Raw genomic sequence first — 20,400 nt, forward strand, 5'->3', positions numbered from 1 at the left:
GACCACCACAAAAAGGTCATAAAATCAGGTCAGTTTCACTTAATGATAGCTTCACTTAGCAACTGAAATTCCAGTCCCAGTTGTTGTTAGGTTGCCAAATCAGAGCAAGAGATAGCACATGGCAGGATCTGGACGTTGGCACCTTTGTCCCACAAAACTTGAAGCGCATCCTGCCGTACATTTTCGTTTCCTAGCTGCAGCTTCAGTGAGGCTGAAGGAAACAGTCCTATGGATTTTTCTACCCTAAAAGCAATAAATAAGGAAAGATAAAGGCTGGGAGAAAAAAACTTGTTTCCTTAAATCTTCCGTTGCTTTTGTTCTTAATATGCGTGCAGGTATAAGTCAACAAGAATGGGCATACATTAAACAAGGAGAGAGCGCAGCCAATTAATCTACCAGCAGCTCTTAAGGATTTCTGCCTCCCCCCTCCCCACCCCGTAGCTGGTCCCAAGAGAAGGGATGGGGGCTGCCCCCCCTCCTTGTGTCCTCTGGAGTGCTGGGAAGACAGAAATGTCCTTTTATAGGCCTGCGGCACAGTTTCCATGAGCTCAGAAGCGATATGGGCGGGGGGGAAATAGAGGCTGAAGCAATGCTGCTGTTGCTCCTCCAGGATCATAGCAGAAAGCAGCCCAAGTTGACACAAAAGCTAATGAACAGCCTGAAAGATCTCCAGAATTGATTGGGTGGGGGGTGGGGGGCTTAGAAAAAAGAAGAGCCTGTCCTTTTCTGACAAGTTTCACACTGCAAAGGAAACTTGGCTTAAATGGCGTTTGCCATTCCCTGTCAAAAACCAGAATTCATCCATGGGGGTGGGGGGATTGGTTTCCAGGAAGGACACTTGGAAACCCACCCCCACCGCTTTTTTCCCCATCTTATCCCAATATACCCTTGCCCTTCCTTCCTTCCTTCCTTCCTTCCTTCCTTCCTTCCTTCCTTCCTTCCTTCCTTCCTTCCTTCCTTCCTTCCCTCCCTCCCTCCCTCCCTCCCTCCCTTCAATTTTGCCCTATCCTCTTTCCTGCTTCTAAAACATGAACCCTCCCCCCCCCCTCCTGGAATAATTCCAAATACCACCTTGGTCTTGTCTTTTTGCCATCCAGCACCAACCTAATCACAGTTTTCATTTTTTTCAGCCTTCAATTTGGGCTTTTCTACCTTGCAGCCTTAAGCAGCTTGACTGTCGTGCATAGCATGGCTGCAAATGAAGCTGGTTTAAGAAATCTCTTTCTGGATTTCAGCCCATTCTTCCTTTTGGCAAAGGAGAGGGCCTGGAGTTCTGTCTGGATGGCAGCAACCGCAACTGATGATCGGTGGGGTCTCCTCCTTTCCCATCAATGCAGGGAAAGCAAATCTTCCTACCAAGGAAAGGTCTTTGAGAACTTGTGGCTTACGCTGAGGGACCTTTTACAGGAGCACCCCCCATTAACTGCCCTTCCGCTTGACCCCTTCCTGTCTGCTTCAACCACTGGTGTAATTGTACAATTCCCTGGTTTTACCACCTTTCCTATGGCTTGGGCAGGAATGGGAACCTGGCAGAACTGTTGTCAGTTTCACTTTTTTTCACTAGTCCACCATGATGAGAAAAAAGTGGCCAGTGTCTGGAGGCAAGGGGACATTCCGGCCGCAGCACACAGTAGCGGGGTGGAGCAGCAGCATTTGCCTGCAACGAGTATGAGAACGTAAGAAGAGCCTGGCCGGATCAGGTCGAGACTCATCTAGGTAGCATTCTGTCTCACATGGTGGACCACCAGATGCATCAAGGAAGCCCACAGGGCGATCCAGACAGCCTCCTCTCTCCCTGTTGTTCCTATGTATGTAGTATATAGCGATGGGCTGCCCTGGGCCTGGAGGAAGGACCAGTTATCAAGGCGAAGACCCACGGAAAGACCTGTCCTCCAGGAATGGGTCTAGTGCCCTAAATCAGTACCCAGCGCCACACCTTGCAGCAGCATATTCCACGGGTTGATTCTACCTTGAATGAAGAACTATTTCCTTCTGTTTCAAATCTTTAAACAATGTGCAGCAGATGAACTGGGCACCTGTTTGCACTAGCACAAGTCACAAAATGCTGCCTTGGGCACATAACACAAGCAGACGGGCAGTGGCTGCCTTGAAGAAGGGATGGAAGGGGGCAGAGGACAAAAGGGATGGAAGGGGGCAGAGGACAATGTTGGACAATCCTGCCCTTGAGGAACAGTTAGCGTTCAACCCTTTTTGCTAAACTTATACTAGCTGTGGCACTAATTCTATACTAGCCAGGGGTGGGGGGTCCAGAAAATCAAGTTGGCCGCTGTAATTATGCTACTGAAGACCTGCCCCTTCTATGTGCATCATCCATGTCGCTCTCAAGATTCCGGCCACCATCTTGTTTGGCCCAGGCACACACATGGATGTTCCTGAGTGCTGGGGCAACATGGTTCTGCAGATCAGCCCTTTGGCTCATGTATGAAGTACCTTTACGTAGATTAGCCGCTGTCGTCCTTAGTCCTGCTCATTGGAGTGGTATGTCCAGGGTAACAACTCTCTCAATTCCTAAAATGAGAGTCCTGGGATTGATAATCCAACTCATTGAGAAAATGTGGGAAGCAGAAAGCTGGTTGACACCTTTTCTTCTGCTATCTCTTTTGCCACTGTACCAATATAAGCTTAGCTTGGGGCAAGGACCTCTGATACTCTCATTGAAATGCGGTGGCATTAACACTCCTCTTTATATTGACTATGAAGCCCCCAAAACCGCATAAATATTCACCACATTACTGATGACTTGGAGGGAGGTGAAGAACAAAGAACACAGCATGACAAGCCTGACTTTTTTTCCCTTTCTTCTTCTTCATTTTATTATTAGTATAAAAATATTTGTACATTTCCGTCAAATAAATACATTTCAATAACAAATAAATTACAGTTTGGGGCGGAACAACTGAGCTACTGTGTTCATTATGTACATTGTAGTGTTTTAAGGAAGAGGGTCCAGGAAGAAGGAAACCAAACATCTGGTGATGGGAGATGTTTTAGTGAGAGAAGCATGCAGGACAGAAAAGGGAATGGCCACATGGAAGACTACCAGGGGCTGGAATGGATGTAGGTAATTGCATGCTCCCTACTGAAAAAGGAGGGCGGAGAAATTCAGTTTTGTTCATTTCTTTAGAAAGGGCATTTCTCTTTCTCTGATGCTCACTAGCTGTATTTACCCAATACATTCAACCTTGTGGCCAATTCCATCTACATTCTGGAGTCACCCAACATGCCAAACCATAAATTCACCAAACGGGCTAGGCTTGCGCCTCACCCTAAAACGAGCCAAGGTTTCCCACAAACCAATTCACGTGTTGGGCGACTGCATCTGCAAGGTCTGCCCTTGACCCAGTCAGGCATCTTGGGTGAACGAAGCATTTCTCGATCGCTCTCTCTCACACACTCACACACACACACACACGTTGTCTGGCAGAAACAAAATGTCACATGGGTCATGACACTGAACAATGCAAAGAATGCAATTTGAGGGATGAAACACATGATGGCACTTGTTTTCCTTAATCCACCTGCAGAAGACCATTGCACCCAAGCGCGTGAGTGCACATGCACACCCCCTTCCTGAAGCTGCATGTATCCTGCAGGAAGGGGGCCTGGGGTGCTATGAAGGAGACAGGGCAGATGATATGTAATAGCCCAATTGCAGAATGGGAGGGTGTGATTCTCCTACCTGAACCACCCATCTGCAGAGGGACCGTGCAAGGCATTAGCGGAGAGTGTGCGCCATGTGGGACTGACCCCAATCCATCCCTTTATCCACTCTTTCAGAATTACCCCAGTCAACCCATTCCTTGCATGTGGCCCAAAGAGCCCCCAAAATGAAAAGGATCAAAAAAATTGGATGCCTTTTTTTTTTTTTGGTGAAGATGCAAGGAGAGTTTAAAGGGGCAAAACAGACATCTTAAGCCACCATTTCTCAACCTTGGTGACTGGAAGATGGGTGGACTTCAACATGGCTGGCTGGGGAATTCTGGGAGTTGAAGTCCACCCATCTTCCAGTCGCCAAGGGCAAGAAACACTGGCTTAAGCCTTGCACGCCTTAAAACCCCTGAGCAATTGGGCTGGAAAGCTTTGCTCACCGACTCCAGTGACATCAGACCTCCTGCAGCCCCCCAGAAGGACATCAGGACCAAGTGTTCCCCATCCCACCACTGCTAGAAAAGGAAAGTTCTTGTGCAGCTTGAGCGTGTCTCTTCCACACACTTTCAAACGTGGCCATGAGAGAGGATGGATGCCAAGCTATGGCTAAGAGTGTTCCCCACCCCCCAACATACCCCTTCTCTTCGGTTGAGTTTCCTAACACACCCCTTGCCCCTGCCCCTTAGGATGCCTGTCTTTCCGAGGTCCTGTTCTCCCCAAAGTGGTCCTCCTTTGGGAGGGGAAATTATTGGCCATCCTCCTGGTCCCTAGCCTTTCTTTTGGGGAAAATCACTGGCTGCGGAGTCCAGCCGCTGCAGGCAGCCAGGACAGAACAGAGAAGCGTGGAATCGATTGCTATGAAGCCAACAGCAACCTCGCCACGGGAATTCCGCTCCAGCTTGCCTTTCGCACAACCGTTTCAACACCCCCATGCGCCAAAGGGTAAGTCTCTAGAGGCTCGGACTCAACATCCAAGGTGAAGGGACGAAGACCACCACTCACAAAATCCTGGGAATGGTCCCCAAGGAAGCACAGTGGAGAACACTGGACAAGGCATGAGCTGCGAGGGACGGGGTCTTGGCAGTGTATCAAAACTGGGGCTGTGAGGAAGCCTGTTACAAAAGCGTCTAGGTTCTTTTCTTAAAAAGAAGGCGGCGTTGTGGCTGGGGGCAGTGATCCCGGCCTGGTAGATGAGGTAGTTGAGTAATCGTCAGACCAGTCTGCAGGGCAGCTCATACCGAAGACTCCTCAGGGTTCGAGTCGGGCAGAGCTTGCCTCTGCTTCAGCTTCCGGCGCAGCTCCTCGGCCAAGTCACTGTAGTCCGGCCGCTCCTCAGTGCCCAAATTGAGGCGGATGTAGCCATTGGAAGACGAGCCCCGGATGTTGCCCAGGTTGATGCGGTTGGGCGAATGGAGGTGCGGGGACTGCAGGGGCTGGCCTGGGATGCCGTTAGTGGTGGGCGAGGGGGTGGTGCCCCCGTTCTGGCACACGGCGTGGCCCGGGACAATCTTCAGGGAACCGTCAGAATAGTAGTAGCTGGCCGGGTCCCAGAGCTTCTCGTCAGAGTCCGAGGTGGTGCTGGGAATGAAGGTGGGGCTCTTGGGCTCTTTGGGCAACTCAATGGGGTAGACAAGGGTGCTCTCAATGGCCTTGGAGCCTTTCTCAAGTTCTTCTTTCAGCCTGCGCTTCAGGGAAAACACCACAAGTAGGAGAACCACGCAGAAGGCCGACAGAGCAATCACAAACACCCAGACCAGGCCCAAGTTGTCCAAGGGAGCCCGGGTCTCCAGCGACACGGCTGGGCCAGACAACACATTGACCTGGTAACTCTCAGCCATCAGTTCGTTCAGCTCCTCCAGCTGGATGCACTTGTACAACCCAGCGTGCTTCAGACTGATGCCCAGGACAATCAGTGCCTGAAGATGGGCATCGTAGACCACAGAAGATTGTTTTTCAGCCAAATCCTGCCCATTGAAGGTCCAAAAGGCCTTAGCAAGGTTGGAGGTGAGTCGGCAAGGTAGCACCAGATCTGTTCCGACCATCACGGTGATGTTCTTGGAAACGATCTTGGTCCCTGTGGAGAGGACAAGTAAAAGATAGAAGAATGGACTGGGGTTCACTCTATCAATAGTTGGGGATCCCAACAGTTCACAATTTCTGTTTTTTATAAAGTACCAAACTTCAACATGCACAAGAAGTCCTGGAAATGAGTTTTAAAAACAAACAAAACAAAGGAAGTCTTTAGACAAGTGCTTCTCAACCTTGGCAGCTTTAAGATGGGTGGACTTCAACTCCCAGAATTCCTCAGCCAGCATGGGTGGGTAGGGAATTCTGGGAGTTGAAGTCCACCCATCTTAAAGCTGCCAAGGTTGAGAAACACTGCTTTAGATCAACCTACACAGGTCACCTGGTTCTGCTTATGGTGGACATGCGACAGCAGGCATGCTTGTTCAGACTCCCCATCCCTCTTTGCTGTCCTCCTAGCTGGAATGAGACCTTTGGCAGAAAAAACCTTTCTTGATCTCCACAGGTTTCATTACATCTAGGATTCTAAACTCTGCAAAGAGCTTATAGAAACAGAGACTTTACTTCATTTAAAGGTTATCACCTTTAAAGCCCTTCATGGCATGGGTCCAGGATACCTGAGGGTCCCTCTCACCCCCATTGCATCAACCCGTCCCCCCCGATCATGCAGAGAGGGCATGTTACGGACCCCGTCTGTAAGAGAATTCCATCGGGCAGGGTCCAGGAAGTGGGCCTTCTCTGCAGTGGCACCCCCACTCTGGAACACTCTTCCTCCAGAGAGATAAGAGAGATTCCATCTCTTGCGGCCTTCCGAAAACAATTGAAGAGTTGGTTCTGCCACCTCGCTTGGGGCAGGAAGGGAAGTAATCCCCACTGGAGATGGTTAGTGACTTAAATGGCCCCTTCAGATACACGTGAATGATATTCCAACTGCTACCGTCACCTGGATTGTATATATATGTTCAATTTTATTACGGTCACTGACCAGTACACCTGGATTGTATATTGTATATTGTATTTATGTTTATGTTATATTTGTTTTTATATTTATTAGAGCATTTTAATGTTTTTATCTTTGTTGTATACTGCCCAGAGTCCCCCCTTTGGGGGGAGATGGGCAGTGGCATGCCATCAATCAATCAACAAATAAATAAATGCATTAATATTGTGCTTTTCAGCCTGATGGACTCCAAAGTATCTTATGGCCCCTTACAGCCAAACACAGGTGGTGCCAGCTGAGGATTATGAGAGTTGAAGGCCAATTCATCTGAAAGTTGGGAAGATTGGTGAATGCTTTTGAGGTCTGTAAGTTGCTTTCTCAAATGCATGTTGATGTAGGGGTAAGAACGGAGTCAAATGCAAGATCAGCAGACCTTAAGAAGGTCTATAGTTTATCCTTCAGTTTTAAAATACTAATTTTTTTTTTTAATCAAGTGAACCTAATCTGGAGAAAGGCCTGGACAGAGGTGGATATGATAAACCTTCTTTTACTGAGAATACCAGGTTTGGCTAAGAATCTCTCTGAAGGAACGAACATGTTTGGGGGTCCAAGGGCTGTTTATGGGCTGCAAAAGTCAGCTGTGAGAAAGTGTTATTTTCACTTAAATTTAAGCCATTGATGGAATGTTCTGTTGATTCATGTCAGCCCTTCAAGGTAGGCCAGACTAGGAAATGGAAGTCAAGCAGGCCATACTATTTTTATTATAAAGTTATGGTAACAGAGTCTTGAGACTCTGAATGTGCTTCACCCACCCATCCCCTTTATCTTCATGAGAACCAGGGAGGGGCTTGTCTGAGATGCTTTCTCAAATTACACTTCTGCCCCAGACTCAGATTTCTTTTATCTTGGCTGAAGCTCTTCCTCCTGTTCCTCAAGGTTATTTCTTCTTCCCATTACATCTCAAGACTGTTACTTATAATTACTGTCTAGAATTTAAGAGGTTCTCCTTTTGGGTCCTGTTAAAATTACAGATTGGGGTCAATTCTCAAAAGAGGCTGTGGGGATGCCACCGAGCTGTATGGCATTGTGAATAATCCTGAGGTCACCAGTGTGTGCCCTGATCTGCCAGGGAAGGTGGCAACCGGACTTTGGTTTGGCCTGCTCTTGGTGACGCTTCATTTTCCATGGCTTAATAGCTTCCTTAAGTGGGTGCAATGCGGCTACGTAAAGCCAAAAACATGAACATGCATTCCTTGTGAATTATGTCAGTGTAGTACACATTTAAATAAGCAGGGATATTTGTTGTTATGGAGAATGATTTGATTTGCCCCACTGAAACATTTTGTACTTAAACGCCTTTTAGAGCTCTGGAAACTTGCACCATGTCATTGCCAAGCCATAATCAATTATTCTTCCATGTCCAATCCCATTACATCACTTTAATGGGTTGTTGTGACAACAAAATGGGGATATTCATATGGCCTAGGTTGGCATCAAGGTAGGATCAGTTAAAAATCTATCTCATAAAATGAGCCCGTTTGAGCATCTGCAAGTGGTGGGAACCCAGCCCTTCTCTTAGCATGTTGTGCGAATCAGACCGTGGTGGTTTCATGTTGTGTGGACATCATCTTTGTGTTTGTAAGCCTGGGTTGTGTGTTGCATGAACCCAGCTCTGACGTCATTTGGGAAGTTCTTCGCCCAGCAAGAGAGCATGCGGATGAATTAGACACCCTGTTCAGGCATCCCCATTCTGAGAATGAGCACCTTTGTCCTGAGCTTCTCCATCAGTTTTTGCTTATTTTTATTATGCTGCTGTTCTTCCCCACAATAAGCTAACGGGGCTTCCTCTCTGGAAACAACTTCAAAATATGTATCAGCAGCTTTCCACTCTACTGCACATTTCTGCCTACAAGGGTTTAACCCTTCAGCTTTGCCATCTGAGACCAAAGGCAATAACCTGCATGTCCCACAAACAGGAAGAAGGGCAACAGCTGTTGTCTCTTCCCGTAAGCCCTAGGACTCCTTTCAGACGAGGTTTTGAATCCCCCGGCAGCCAGCAGCAATAACCTCCAGAGGAGCAGCTCCCCACTATGGCCCACGTGGAGGATGAAAGCAAAACCACGTCAACCCTAAAGGGAGGACACCAGACCACAGCTGCACTGACAATATACCCCAACAACTGCTACACTCCCGGCACACACCATGATTGTTCCCACCAGTCCCTGTGATACTTGCTTCCCTCCAGCATCTGTTCATTTCTCTGATTACTTTGGGGATGATGCTTCAAAGCAATTGCAGCTTCCACGCACTGTTGAATATAACATATTTCTTTGGTATTATCAGCTTCACTTAAGGGAGCCTTCCAAGCACTGTGAAACTGCTGGGGGTGGGGGGGGGCTTCTGAAACTGATGAGACGGTAACTGGCGGTTTTGAAATTGACGAGGGGAGGGAAAAGCCATCCAGATTACACACAGGAACGGTATTTCTAAAATCCAGGAAGCTTTTTAAAATGTGGCATTGTTTGTAACCTGCATTTGGGGACTAAGGCTAGAATGGGGGAGGGTCCCTGGACTGGGGGTGAATCTGGCTGCTCTGATATTATAAGATGTTAGGGTTTCTATGATAATAATGATAAATTCAACCTAACTGATAATATTATTATTATTTGATATTTTTGGCAATTATGAACATTTTGATTTCCTGTAATGCTATATATTGTATGTGTTGCTGGCACCCATTGAGAGTCAGGTGACTGAAGGGTCATAAAGCTGTTGGTAATGAATGAATGGATAAAGCTAAGAGGAAGACAGGCAGTCAGGCAGACAAACAAAATAGGATGGTGGAAGGGATCCTTCTTGTCCCCAAAAAACTGGGAGACCAAACAGTTGGGCTCTTTTTGAAAAAATCTACCTCAAATGAGCCTGTGCACATCTGCAAATGGAAAACTGAATTTGAGAGAGAGAGAGAGAGAGAGAGAGAGGGAGAGGGAGAGGGAGATCAAAACTCAAAGCAGCAACTGGAGCAGGGTTACTGGTTTCTAAAAGCGCAGAGCACGCTCTCTTGCTCTAGGTTATAGATATGAGCCTGCGGCTTGCAAGCGATGCTCAGGTAACCCTACGCTGTGTTGTCTGCCGTGAGCACCCAAGCGGCTGTTAGAAAACGGCTGCAGCCACAGGACTCCACACACAACAGGCTTCACTTTTGATCCTGCTGAGAGTTCATCTTTACTCGCTCAGCCGGGCAGCAGAGGGCCCTAAACGCTTCCTGACCGAGCACACAGGACTGGTCAGGCAACAAAAGCACCTGTGTTTGTGCTGATGGCCCCAGACAGCCCCAAGACGCTGGGATTTCCCCTACATTTTTAAAAGAGTGGGAATGAATAAAAATGTTCCAAAGGAATGTTGGAAGCTAATTGCCAGCCCAGCCCCTGAGCCAGCATTTCAAAACACAGGATTGTGTGGGTAACCACCTTTTTCATTTCAGGTCAACAAGAGTAAATACTGCAAAACTCCCCCTCGCACACCCAAAAATAAAAATAGGGGTGCAGTGAAAATCACCAAAGGGGTTGACATTCGTTTGGAGGACTGACCTGGCCTGGAAGAACGCAAGGGGTTGCACATCATTGGCTCCATTCTCAAATCTTGGAACAGCACTGAGGTCCTAGAAAAACCAAAAGTAAATCCGTCACCAAGGATTCCTGCCACATGGGAAACAGAACAAGGCTAGGAAACAGTGCCAAGGAATCATCTAAGGCAGGGTTTCTCAACCTTGGCCACTTGAAGAGGTGTGGACTTCAACTCCCAGAGTTCCCCAGCCACCAAGGCTAGCTGGGAAATTCCGGGAGTTGAAGTCCACACCTCTTCAAGTGGCCAAGGTTGAGAAACACTGACCTAAGGATTAGAAAGAACAGGACCAAAACTGGAGGTGTGTGCATTGCACACATGTGCAAGGCCCCTGTGCAGATGCAGCACTTGGCATTCAAAGGTTACAGCCTTGTTGAGAAAGATCAGGTCTCTAGAACTTCGGGTTGCAGGGAGGAAACGGTGTTTGTAAACCGCCCCCACTGCCCATTTGCATCTTACCCATCGTAAGCATCGATGCGGACACAACGACTTCCGTTCCAAGTCCAGGCACAGTACGGGTCCTTGGCCAGAATGCAGTCGGAGCACGTCCGGTACTTGCTGCAGTCAGCCACAGGTACCTGGATAACTTGTGAATTGGAACCAATAAAGAGGACCCTCTGAGGATGAAAAAGAATACAATTAGCCGAGTCAGATCTGGAGTCCTCCCATTTCACTCCATCCTGATGCTTAGGGGGCCTGAAAATACCACCTCTGCTTTCTGAAGGCCAGGGATGCTATGCACCAGATAGACTACAGGTAGTCCTCGCTTAATGGCCATTTGTTTAGAAACGGTTCGGAATTTTGACAGTGCTAAAACTTATGACCACTGCAGTGTCCCACGGTCACATGATCGCCATTTTCGACCTTCCCAGCCAGCTTCTGGAAGCAAAATCAATGGGGAAACCACGTGATTCGCTTAACAAACATGTGGTTTGCTTAATGCCCGTGGTGATTTGCTTAATGACTGCCACAAAAAGGTCATAAAATTGGGTCAGATTTGCCTAATAATCGTTCCACTTAGCAACCAAAATTCAGGTCCCAGTTGTGGTCATTAAGCAAGGACTACCTAGTATGACAAAGATCTCCTGCCAAACATGACTCTCTATTTCTGTTTATTCAGGCAACTAAGTTTCTAGCCCTGATGCAGGAGGTGGGCAGCTTCTGAGGAAACCTTTGAAATCCAAAAGAGGCCGTGGCTTCTATAGTTCTGTCTCACAGGCCAGGTTCAACATTATGCTGGATCAGGGTTAAACTCGGTTGGGTAGCAGGTGGTTCAACCTCCTCTGGAAACCCAGAAAGCGCCTTAGCCTGTTGGGTGAACCAAACCATCCCATTAAACCAGTTTATTCAGTCAGGTACAGCATGCGACAGGAACCCAGCAATTTTGCTTGGCTAACTCGGCCTCGGGCGTAGCATATTCTGTGAATGCAGGTCCTCATCTACGCTGTGCCTTCCCAGTTCCTGACTAGTAACTTTCTCCTGTTACCTGACGCCTCTTGTTCCACCAGATCCTTATCACCAACAGGCGCCTTTACACACCAATTATCAGATATAAGGCACGGCTTTAAGCCGCACCGTTTACTTTTGGTGAGGTTGGTGAGGTTCCGCGTGCACAGTGAGGACTGCATGGGAGCACGTGCCAGTACTTTCTCAAATTTCGACTTCATCCTACATGTCAACTTTCCCCAGCAGTGGCTGCAGAGAACCACTGTAACACCAAAGGGACGTGTCTGAAGACATCATCACGCAAATGCTGCCACTGTATTCCGGCTTCCTGATGTCCGACGCAACAAAGCTCAGGGCACATGCGTGATGACCTCACTGTGCGTGTTTCATCATACCAACCTCACCACCACCACCTGCAGATGCCCACGTTTTCCCCAATGACATCAGGACTTCAATGTCCGGTTCTTCCCAAACAGCATGGCCAAAGGCTAAGACTTCTGGGAGTTCACCAACTTTGGAAACCACCATACCTGGACCTTTCTTACCTTCTGTACTGATAACACCAGGCTCTTGATTGGCTGGGCTTCCTCAAAAACCTGCAGTTCTTCTATGAGATGGACACCTGAAGGCAAGGCCACTGCCTTGTGCAGCCAGCCGTTCTCTGCACAAAAAGCAAACCAGGGTAGGTGCTTAGGAGACAATTCAGTAACTCTAAGGACCCCCTTCTTAAAGAGAGGACATAGCTTGGTGGGCAACACCAGCTTTGCATGCAGAAGGTCCATCCTGGCATCTCCAAGAGGGCAGAAGAACTCCCATCGAAGCTCAGGGAGCAGCTGCCAGTCCCTGCTAGGAACTGAGGTCTAGCTGGACCAAGGTCTGACTCAGCAGAAGACAAGCAACAAAGTGAAACAGTGTGGAAACTACTTGCCATCCTTGGATCTGCTGGGTTCCCTGTCCCATCTGATTTTTTAAAAATGCTTTTAATTAAGAAGCAAGACCCTCAGGAAGAGGTGGTCCCACAAATAACCTGGGCTTGTGCAATGGAGGGCTTTAAAGATGACAACCAGACCCTTGAATTGCACCCGGAAAGAAACTGGGAGCCAATGCCGCTCACACAGCAGCAGTGTAACATGAGTGAACCAAGGGGCACCCAACACTGAGCATGATGCTGCATTCTAGACCATTTGTGACTTCCAGGTGGTCTTCAAAGGCAGCCCTGGATACAGCATGTTGCAGTAGTCTTAACCAGGAAGTGACCAAGGCATGAGTGACCATGAGCAGGGCCTCCCAGTCCAGGAATGGGCACAATTGGCCCACAAGATGAATCTGTGCAGAGGCCCCCCTGCCCATGGCTGCCACCTGCTCCTCCAGCATGAGTCACAGGTTCAGGAGAACTCCCAAACTCTGCCCAACTCTGCCCAGGGACGTACAACCCCGTTGAGAGTCAAAGATGACACATCACCAGACCCCAGGGGGCCAAAACCTCAAAGCAACTCTGTTCTGCTGGGGTTGAGCCAGAGCCTGTTCCTCCACATCCAGAGCCTCATGGCCTCCAGGCACTGAGTCAGCATCTCAACAGTATCACTTGACCACAAAGCAGAGGCCTAGCGCTGGCTCTCTCCCCCCGCCCCGCCAACACCAACTGGAACCAGCCATGGAGAAAGCAAGAACAACCACTGCAAAACAATGCTTCCAACCCAATCCCCAGAGCTGGTCCAGAAGATACCACGTTTGATGGTATTGAAAGCTGCTGAGATATCTAGGAGGGCCACCTCGGTCCTGAGTCCTCCAAGAGGTCACCCACAAGCACAACCAATGCCATGTCAGTACTGCGCCCCAGCCTGAAAAGAGCCCAGATAATCCACTCCATTCAGGGCCCTCTGCATGTGAGTGCCAATCACCCTCTCAGCAACCTTCCTTAAAGAGGAAAGGTTCAAGACTGACAAACGTTGGGCCAAAGGATGGCCTCTTGAGAAGGGGGCACACTGCCCCCTCCTTCAAGACAGGTGGTACCACCCCCTCCCACGGCGAGGCATCAGCCACCGCTTGGATCCAACCACATGCCACCTTCCAGGAGTCTTGACCAGCCAGGAGAGCAATGGGCTCAGAACAGAGAACACATGACAATTTTAAAGTTGCACTGTTTTAGTTGGGTGGCCATTTAAATGCTTTAAATAAACAAACATCCTCTTTTCATCCTCCCTTGCCAGAAGAGTCCAATTCCCAATGCTGCTTCAACATCATAATGGCACTTTCGGTGCACCCAGCCCTCCAGATGCAGGCAGTTCAGCTCCCTGCATCTGAACATCAGTCCTAATTATTGCATTGCCCGCCAGACCTTCTAATCTCTATTGGCTTCTCTTAAGAGACGGTGGTTTTGCAGTCCGGCTAGATGGAACGTGGGAGGCCACGTTTAAAATGAGCTGTTGGGTTATTGCAGTTTTTACTTCTTGCTTGGCTGTTCCTTTTTTGCTTTAATCACTTTCTGCTGAACGCTTCAAAAGAAGGATTTGTTTATTAAAAAAATCAGCTAAGCGGTTAGAAGAAGCAATTAAAACATCTCTTCCAACTAAAAATACTCCTTGAGTTGTGATTTACTCATTTCGAAATTGCTAATAATAAAAATGGCAGATGAGAAGCTCTGTCTCAAAAGAGGCATCTCACACTTGCTTTACACATAGGGGAAAATGTTTCTAGTCACGTGATCCCTCTTAAAAGTTTGTCTCCTGTCTCTGATCAATTTTTAACTAATGGAACTGAACAAAAACGTCTGCTGGTCCCTTGCAAGACAGTGCAAACTATTTTTCTGATTATATTTCGTGAGAGAGTCAGCAGAAGAGGTTTTAGGGCCAGAAAATAGGGTTTATCACTTAAATACTGACCCCCACAAAGAGCTGTGTGCGCTCAACGTGCTGAACCACAAAATGACTGCTTTTGGGGGCCTTTGCATCAGTTTTGACTCCTGCTGATTACACAGGCAAGTCCCTGCAGTCTTCTTGGCACTGTTTTTGGAAGTGTTTTGCTCTTATCTTCTTCCTGGGGTTGCGAGAGAGGGCCCAGCACAAAACCACCCAACTGGATTTGTGCCTAAGGCAGGGCTAGAACTCATGGTTTCTGTCATGGTGCTTTTATGCCAAACTGGCTCTTGATAAAATAACTAAGATTAAAAACAGCCAAGATTAGTCTGCTGCAAAAGGTAGCTGCCAAAACTTTGATTGACTCAGTGAGGCATGTTAAGCGGAACATAGCTGTAATCTTGACCTCAGCCCATACCTGTCCCAATATACAGCACTTCGTACGGTTTCCCATCCAATCCGTGAACTCTTTCCACCACCAGCTGGGTGAAGTTGGCATCTTTCTTGACCAGCAAGGGGCGGTTGCCCTGTGGTGGCACGGCCTTGTCCATCAGCGGGTGCTTCTTTGCAAAGTTCAGGGTGTTGTCTGGGAGCTCCAGAGAAGTGGAGAAGCTGTTGTGCCGGTGCCAATCCGTGATACACTGCAGGAAAGACCACAGAAGCGGGATTTAGATTAGAGCTTAAAATATAGGGACCTGGCAAAAACTTGGGTCTGGAAAACACAGGCTTTACCAAGCCGACCTAGCTATTCCATTCTGGAAAGCCTTGTGCAACCTGACTTTTTTGGAGTAAATCAAGCATTAATCCTTGGACCACACGACTTGGTGTTGCATGCGTGATGCAAATTATTACATACTTTAGCTGTGGCTTACAGAACATATTCGCAAAGTCAAACTTGCAGAAGTCATTCTCTTCTATAACATGGGGTGCATCTGCACTAAAGCTCTGTTTTTGCCAGCACTCAGGATTAACCCATGCAAAGCAGCGATAAGAACATTTCTTACAGCATCCTCCTTCTGGTCTCTGGGCTGTAAACTTGTTCCAATTGGTTTTTCTGCCCACTGCAGAGAGCTGGACTAAATGGTCTCTGGGATTCCTTTCAACATTACAGTTCAATGATTTGATGATATGCAGAGACCGGAGGCAAGAAAGGCAAGTTGCTAGCAAGTCTAAAGCCTTGTATCCTCCTCTGCTCATTAGCTCCTCAGCCAGGGCAATTCCTCACCAAGGGAACAGTCACTAAACAGGCTAGTCGTTAAGTGAGGACTACCTGCATTGGCTGCCTGGTAGCAATAAGAGATACAGAGTTAACAGGAACGCTTTTAAACAGGACGGAAGGGGCAAGAGTGAGGCATCCTGCCTTGGTGGGGACACAGACTTACAGCTCCCGGACGGGGGACCGGTTCCTGGTCGGAGTAGCGAATCCACTTCTGAGCAATTTCACTGTATTCCTTGTAGGGGCCTTCAAACACTTTTTGCACATCCAGAATCTGGTACTGGCAAACAGCAGAAACATCTACGTCTCCCCTGCAGGAAATAAAGGAAAAAGGGGGTTGGGGGTTTATTCCTGTTAGATGAAAGCAAGTGAAACAGGGGTGTCTGCAGGGAATGGTGAAAAAAGTCAAGATGGCCGTCACGACAGGGTGATCCAAGCTCTGCCTGGTTTTTACATGTGGAACCCATAAAAGATTCCTTCACAGCCTTATGGAATACAGGCTTGCTTCTTTTTAAAAAGGGAAAGCGAATCCACTGGTCTCTCCCACTTAAAAAGAAAAAAATCTGCAGCCAATGTTCAATCTTATCAGCACTTTTAGAGCAAAGGACTGTTGGACCCACGCCCCCCGAGAAATCCTGTCATGCCTTACCAGCGTGCTTGGAAGACCCCAAAAAAGCTGGTCTCGCGCCAGTGATCACCATTCAGTGTGTAGGTTCCCTGGATCCGGTTAAAATGCAGCTGCTGCTCTGGAATAGAGCACAGCAACCGGGCCTTCAGAAATGTCGTCCACCTCTTCTGCAAAGTACGGGCGCCTCCGACATCCCCCTGCATGGAAAGAAGAATGGCTTTGGTACCACTTAATTCTCTCCCTAAGCAAAAGCCCCATTGTTGATATTTTGAGAGAGCCTTCCCGACACTGGTGCCCCCCAAGCTGTGCTGAGATGCCACCTGCCTGAGTTTCCAACCTAGAAAGCAAAACTGCAATCCCCACGCACACATCTAGAGGGCGCCACATGGGGGAAAACTGTAGCAGAGCATCACCATATGTTAGTTCAGCAGATCCCAAACTCTGCAAGCTGGGGGTGATGGAAGCTGAAGCCCAACGAGGGTAGGGAAGCCTGGGCTAGATGGACAGTTTTGGTCTACTCTAAGGGACATGTCCTCAGGTTAACGGCACCCAACATTTTATTAATCATGTATTTACTGCAGTTGAACCTGATCTTCATCCATTGAGCTCTGAGTTCTGACAAATGGTTCCAAAGTCATTGTCTACCCAACTCTGCTAAACTGTTGGAGGAACCAAGTGTCACTTCTTTTCTCCTCTAAGCCTGAAGTGTCCGTCCTCAGTTGGCCTCCCAGCCAGACTGCCTCTGTTTCTGGAGACTTCACTCCAGGACCAGAGACAGGGAGCCTTCAAAGGCCAAGAATTTGGAGCAAAAATAGTCACATTCTTGAGAGCTCCCCAGCAGCATCTCAAGAACCAAGCCACAGCTCCAACAGACCTTTGGTTTAGATGCAGCTCTTCAGATCTTAGCCCAGGAGTGGGCCATTTTCCCCCCATGATTGGCCTAGAAAAGCACACTCCCCAGGATTTGTTTTGATATTCTTCCAGCCTCCAGGAGCCCAGAAAGAGCTGCCCCACCACGGAGATGTCCCTACCTTGCAGACTCGAGCCACTCGAGCCACCACCTGGTCAATGTCACAATCATACTCCACCGCACGTTCGCTGAAGAAGAAGTAAACTTTGTCATCATCTCCTTTATCACTGCCTTTGCTCTCCTGGATGAATGCTGAGCCCACAAAGTGGGGTTCTGCAGAGAGAAAGCAGCTCAGGATGAATAGAGGCAGAAGGGCCCCTCAATTCTTGTCAGCCTTACCAGGTAGACCAGACAGGACACACAACCAGATGAGATAATTCTACTTTACTGTAAAGCTATGTTGACAGAATCTGGCAAACCAGAAAGTACGATCCCCCCCCCCACAATCTCCTTTACATCCTGAGAAACTAGGGAGGGTCCCTTCTGAGCCTCTTGCCCCGCCCACTATCCAGCTGAGGGCTAAGCTGCCTCTTATCTCACCGGTCCCTGGGCAGCATCTCTCTCTCCCCATCACCACCAAACACACACATAACAACAAGAACACTAGTTCATTTTGAAAAACAGAACAAAGAGAAAAAAATAACAAAATAACAAAAACAGAAAAGAAGAAGACGAAAAAAGAAAGCCACAGGACAAAAATTATATAAAATTCTTATACAGGCACACACCCAGAACACATTTGCATGCATATATGAAGTTCTACATAACCGTTTCAGTAACGGACAACCACATTTCATTGTCAGCACCCATAGATAATCGACATCTATAAGCAACCCGTTCACAAGTCATGAGCAACACCAGGTCTTCCATCCCCTGAGTGTTTGGGGCTATAAATTTATCTTCCAAATGTTGAAGGGCTAGTCTCCTGGCAGTAAGAAGGGCTGAGCATCATCTGATCCGTGTCTACGCTGTAATCCAGTGTAAAAAATGTGCCTTGTCTGTGTAAGATCTCCGCCTTGTCGAATTAAAGGAATATGAAATCTTCTTGTGAGGGGGGCCTGTCAGCCATTTTTAGATCACAACATGGGCACACTCATAAAGGACTCTCAGGTGGGGCTTGTCTAGGCCCATTTTGTTCCAGTAAACCTGATCCGTTACTAAACACTTATTTATCAGAAAATACCGTGTTCATCCCCCAGGAATGTTCTCTACCAGCCCAGTTTCCCTTCAGTGGGCACACTTACAAAGCAAGCCCTGGATTGCAGCCACACACATCCCCCTCACCAATTTTTTATTTTCTAAGAATGCCGGTGCGGTCCACACGGGACAAGAGGCAGGTGCGAGAGACTGGTGCATTGCTTTACAGAATGTCAGTTGGAGTCAGGTGGCATCAGAAATTGAATAAATGAACAAAATGTCAGCTTCCCACTTATTTATTTTCAGTTAATGAAAACAAAATTAATTTAGAGCGAAAAGCTTGGGGGTGCCAAGGAAAATGGGCCAACGCCCCTGCCCAGATTAAAGAGATCACATAGCAGCTTCTGTGAGAGACCTCTGCCCAGCACCATGGATATCGACATCCCTCCCAGTGGGATCTGATGGTGTAAAGCAACTTCCTGTGCACCACTTTTTAATCCAGATGGCATATTGGCAGGACTCCCACAACGTATTATTCTAGGGCTACCAACAGATGGCAGCAAAGACATGGCTGCCAGAAAATACAGAAACTCCAAACTCTTTGTTGCCATCTAGTGGCCACTGAGATTTCTGCCATGCCCAGACCTAGTAGCCCAGCTAAACTCTGCATCCATACATGTGATGATCTCCAAAGAAATCCACTCTATTCTGGATGAACTTCACAGCCTGGCTCCTACAACATGCTAAGACAGCTGACCACGCACTGGCCACCCTCATCTGAGTGCAGCCTAATACGCTGTGCAAACCTAGCCAGTTCAAAATACACAACAATGGGTCTAAGTTACTCCAAGGCAATTGTACAGCAATGCAAACAGTATAAGCAATATACATCCAGCATGTGGCACTGTGATCCTCCCGCTGCCCAACACGGAACACGCTGGTTCATGAAAGCAAATCCTTGTGTTACTATGGTGAGAAGGCTCAGTGGAGGAACCACCACCCTGTCTTCCCACGGCATCTCACCATTCAGCCATGTAGGCAGGTGCTCCGTCTTGACGGAATACTGGGGGCCCAGGTTGCGCAGGATCACGGGATCAGTACCCAGGAAGTTGTTGTGTGTTGCGGAATACAGCTCTTCCTCTGAAACACGCAAGGAGAAGGCATTAGCCTAGCTAATGGGAAACCTGGGGCTCCCAGCAGAGTTAGAAAGAGCAGATGTACTTGACTTTCTATGGCAGTGTTTCTCAACCTTGGCAACTTTAAGTCGGACGGACCTCAACTCCCAGAATTCCCCAGCCAGCCATTCTGGGAGTTGAATTCTGGGAGTTGAAGTCCACCCATCTCAAAGTTGCCAAGGTTGAGAAATACTGGTCTATGGCGAGTAAAGCCAGCCAGGCAGGTAACCAGGCAGGAGAACTTCTCCAGAAGTTGGATCTTCCCTCTTGCCCAAGAAATTCTCCTTTACATCATACCCGCATCAGCCCCTTTGGTTCCAGACTGCTCCATTATTCACTTACCCACAATGAGGCTAGTGTATCCCTTGGCCGGATCATACGGACATTTGCCCTTGCCTTCCTCAAAGGAGAATCGGTCCAAGGAGAATGTGGCCAGATCCTGAAAAAGGCATCCCCCCAAAACATGGGCTATTGATAAACCCTGATGACAAGCTGGGCTGCTCGAAATGTATCACGTAAGGAAAATGTTTCTGCTATACTCACAATGTAGGCACATTTGGGCTGGAAGGCGTATGTACCACAAGTGTACATGTGAGAGCTGTTATAGGTCTGGAGGAAACGGATGTAATTGAAACATTCGGTCTGGGGAGAAAGAAGTGGTTTGTTAACAAACTTCACAATACACCTAAGAGCATCTGGGCTTGGCATTTGCTTTGCTGCTGCACAAAATTCAACATCCTGAAAATTAAGCCGTCTTTAATAGCAGGTATCTAAT

At 48.0% G+C, this 20,400-nt stretch overlaps 1 protein-coding gene across 2 annotated transcripts in view; it reads right to left on the reverse strand.

The window, feature by feature from the left end:
* Positions 1 to 2,802: 2,802 nt before the first annotated feature.
* The window catches only part of SEMA4C (semaphorin 4C), a 61,936-nt gene continuing 44,338 nt past the window's right edge, over positions 2,803 to 20,400 (reverse strand). For both annotated transcript variants that reach the window (XM_063311459.1, XM_063311460.1), the window contains exons 5-15: positions 20,169 to 20,267; positions 19,968 to 20,064; positions 19,474 to 19,590; positions 17,435 to 17,586; positions 16,425 to 16,600; positions 15,942 to 16,086; positions 14,978 to 15,200; positions 12,250 to 12,365; positions 10,718 to 10,875; positions 10,225 to 10,295; positions 2,803 to 5,743 (exon numbers count right to left, since the gene is read on the reverse strand). In XM_063311459.1, coding sequence (XP_063167529.1) covers positions 4,902 to 5,743; positions 10,225 to 10,295; positions 10,718 to 10,875; positions 12,250 to 12,365; positions 14,978 to 15,200; positions 15,942 to 16,086; positions 16,425 to 16,600; positions 17,435 to 17,586; positions 19,474 to 19,590; positions 19,968 to 20,064; positions 20,169 to 20,267 — 2,196 coding nt within the window. In that variant the 3' untranslated portion in view covers positions 2,803 to 4,901. The remainder of the gene's footprint in view (positions 5,744 to 10,224; positions 10,296 to 10,717; positions 10,876 to 12,249; positions 12,366 to 14,977; positions 15,201 to 15,941; positions 16,087 to 16,424; positions 16,601 to 17,434; positions 17,587 to 19,473; positions 19,591 to 19,967; positions 20,065 to 20,168; positions 20,268 to 20,400) is intronic.

This window comes from Candoia aspera, chromosome 9 (assembly GCF_035149785.1).
Source record: "Candoia aspera isolate rCanAsp1 chromosome 9, rCanAsp1.hap2, whole genome shotgun sequence".
Lineage (NCBI taxonomy): Eukaryota > Metazoa > Chordata > Lepidosauria > Squamata > Boidae > Candoia > Candoia aspera.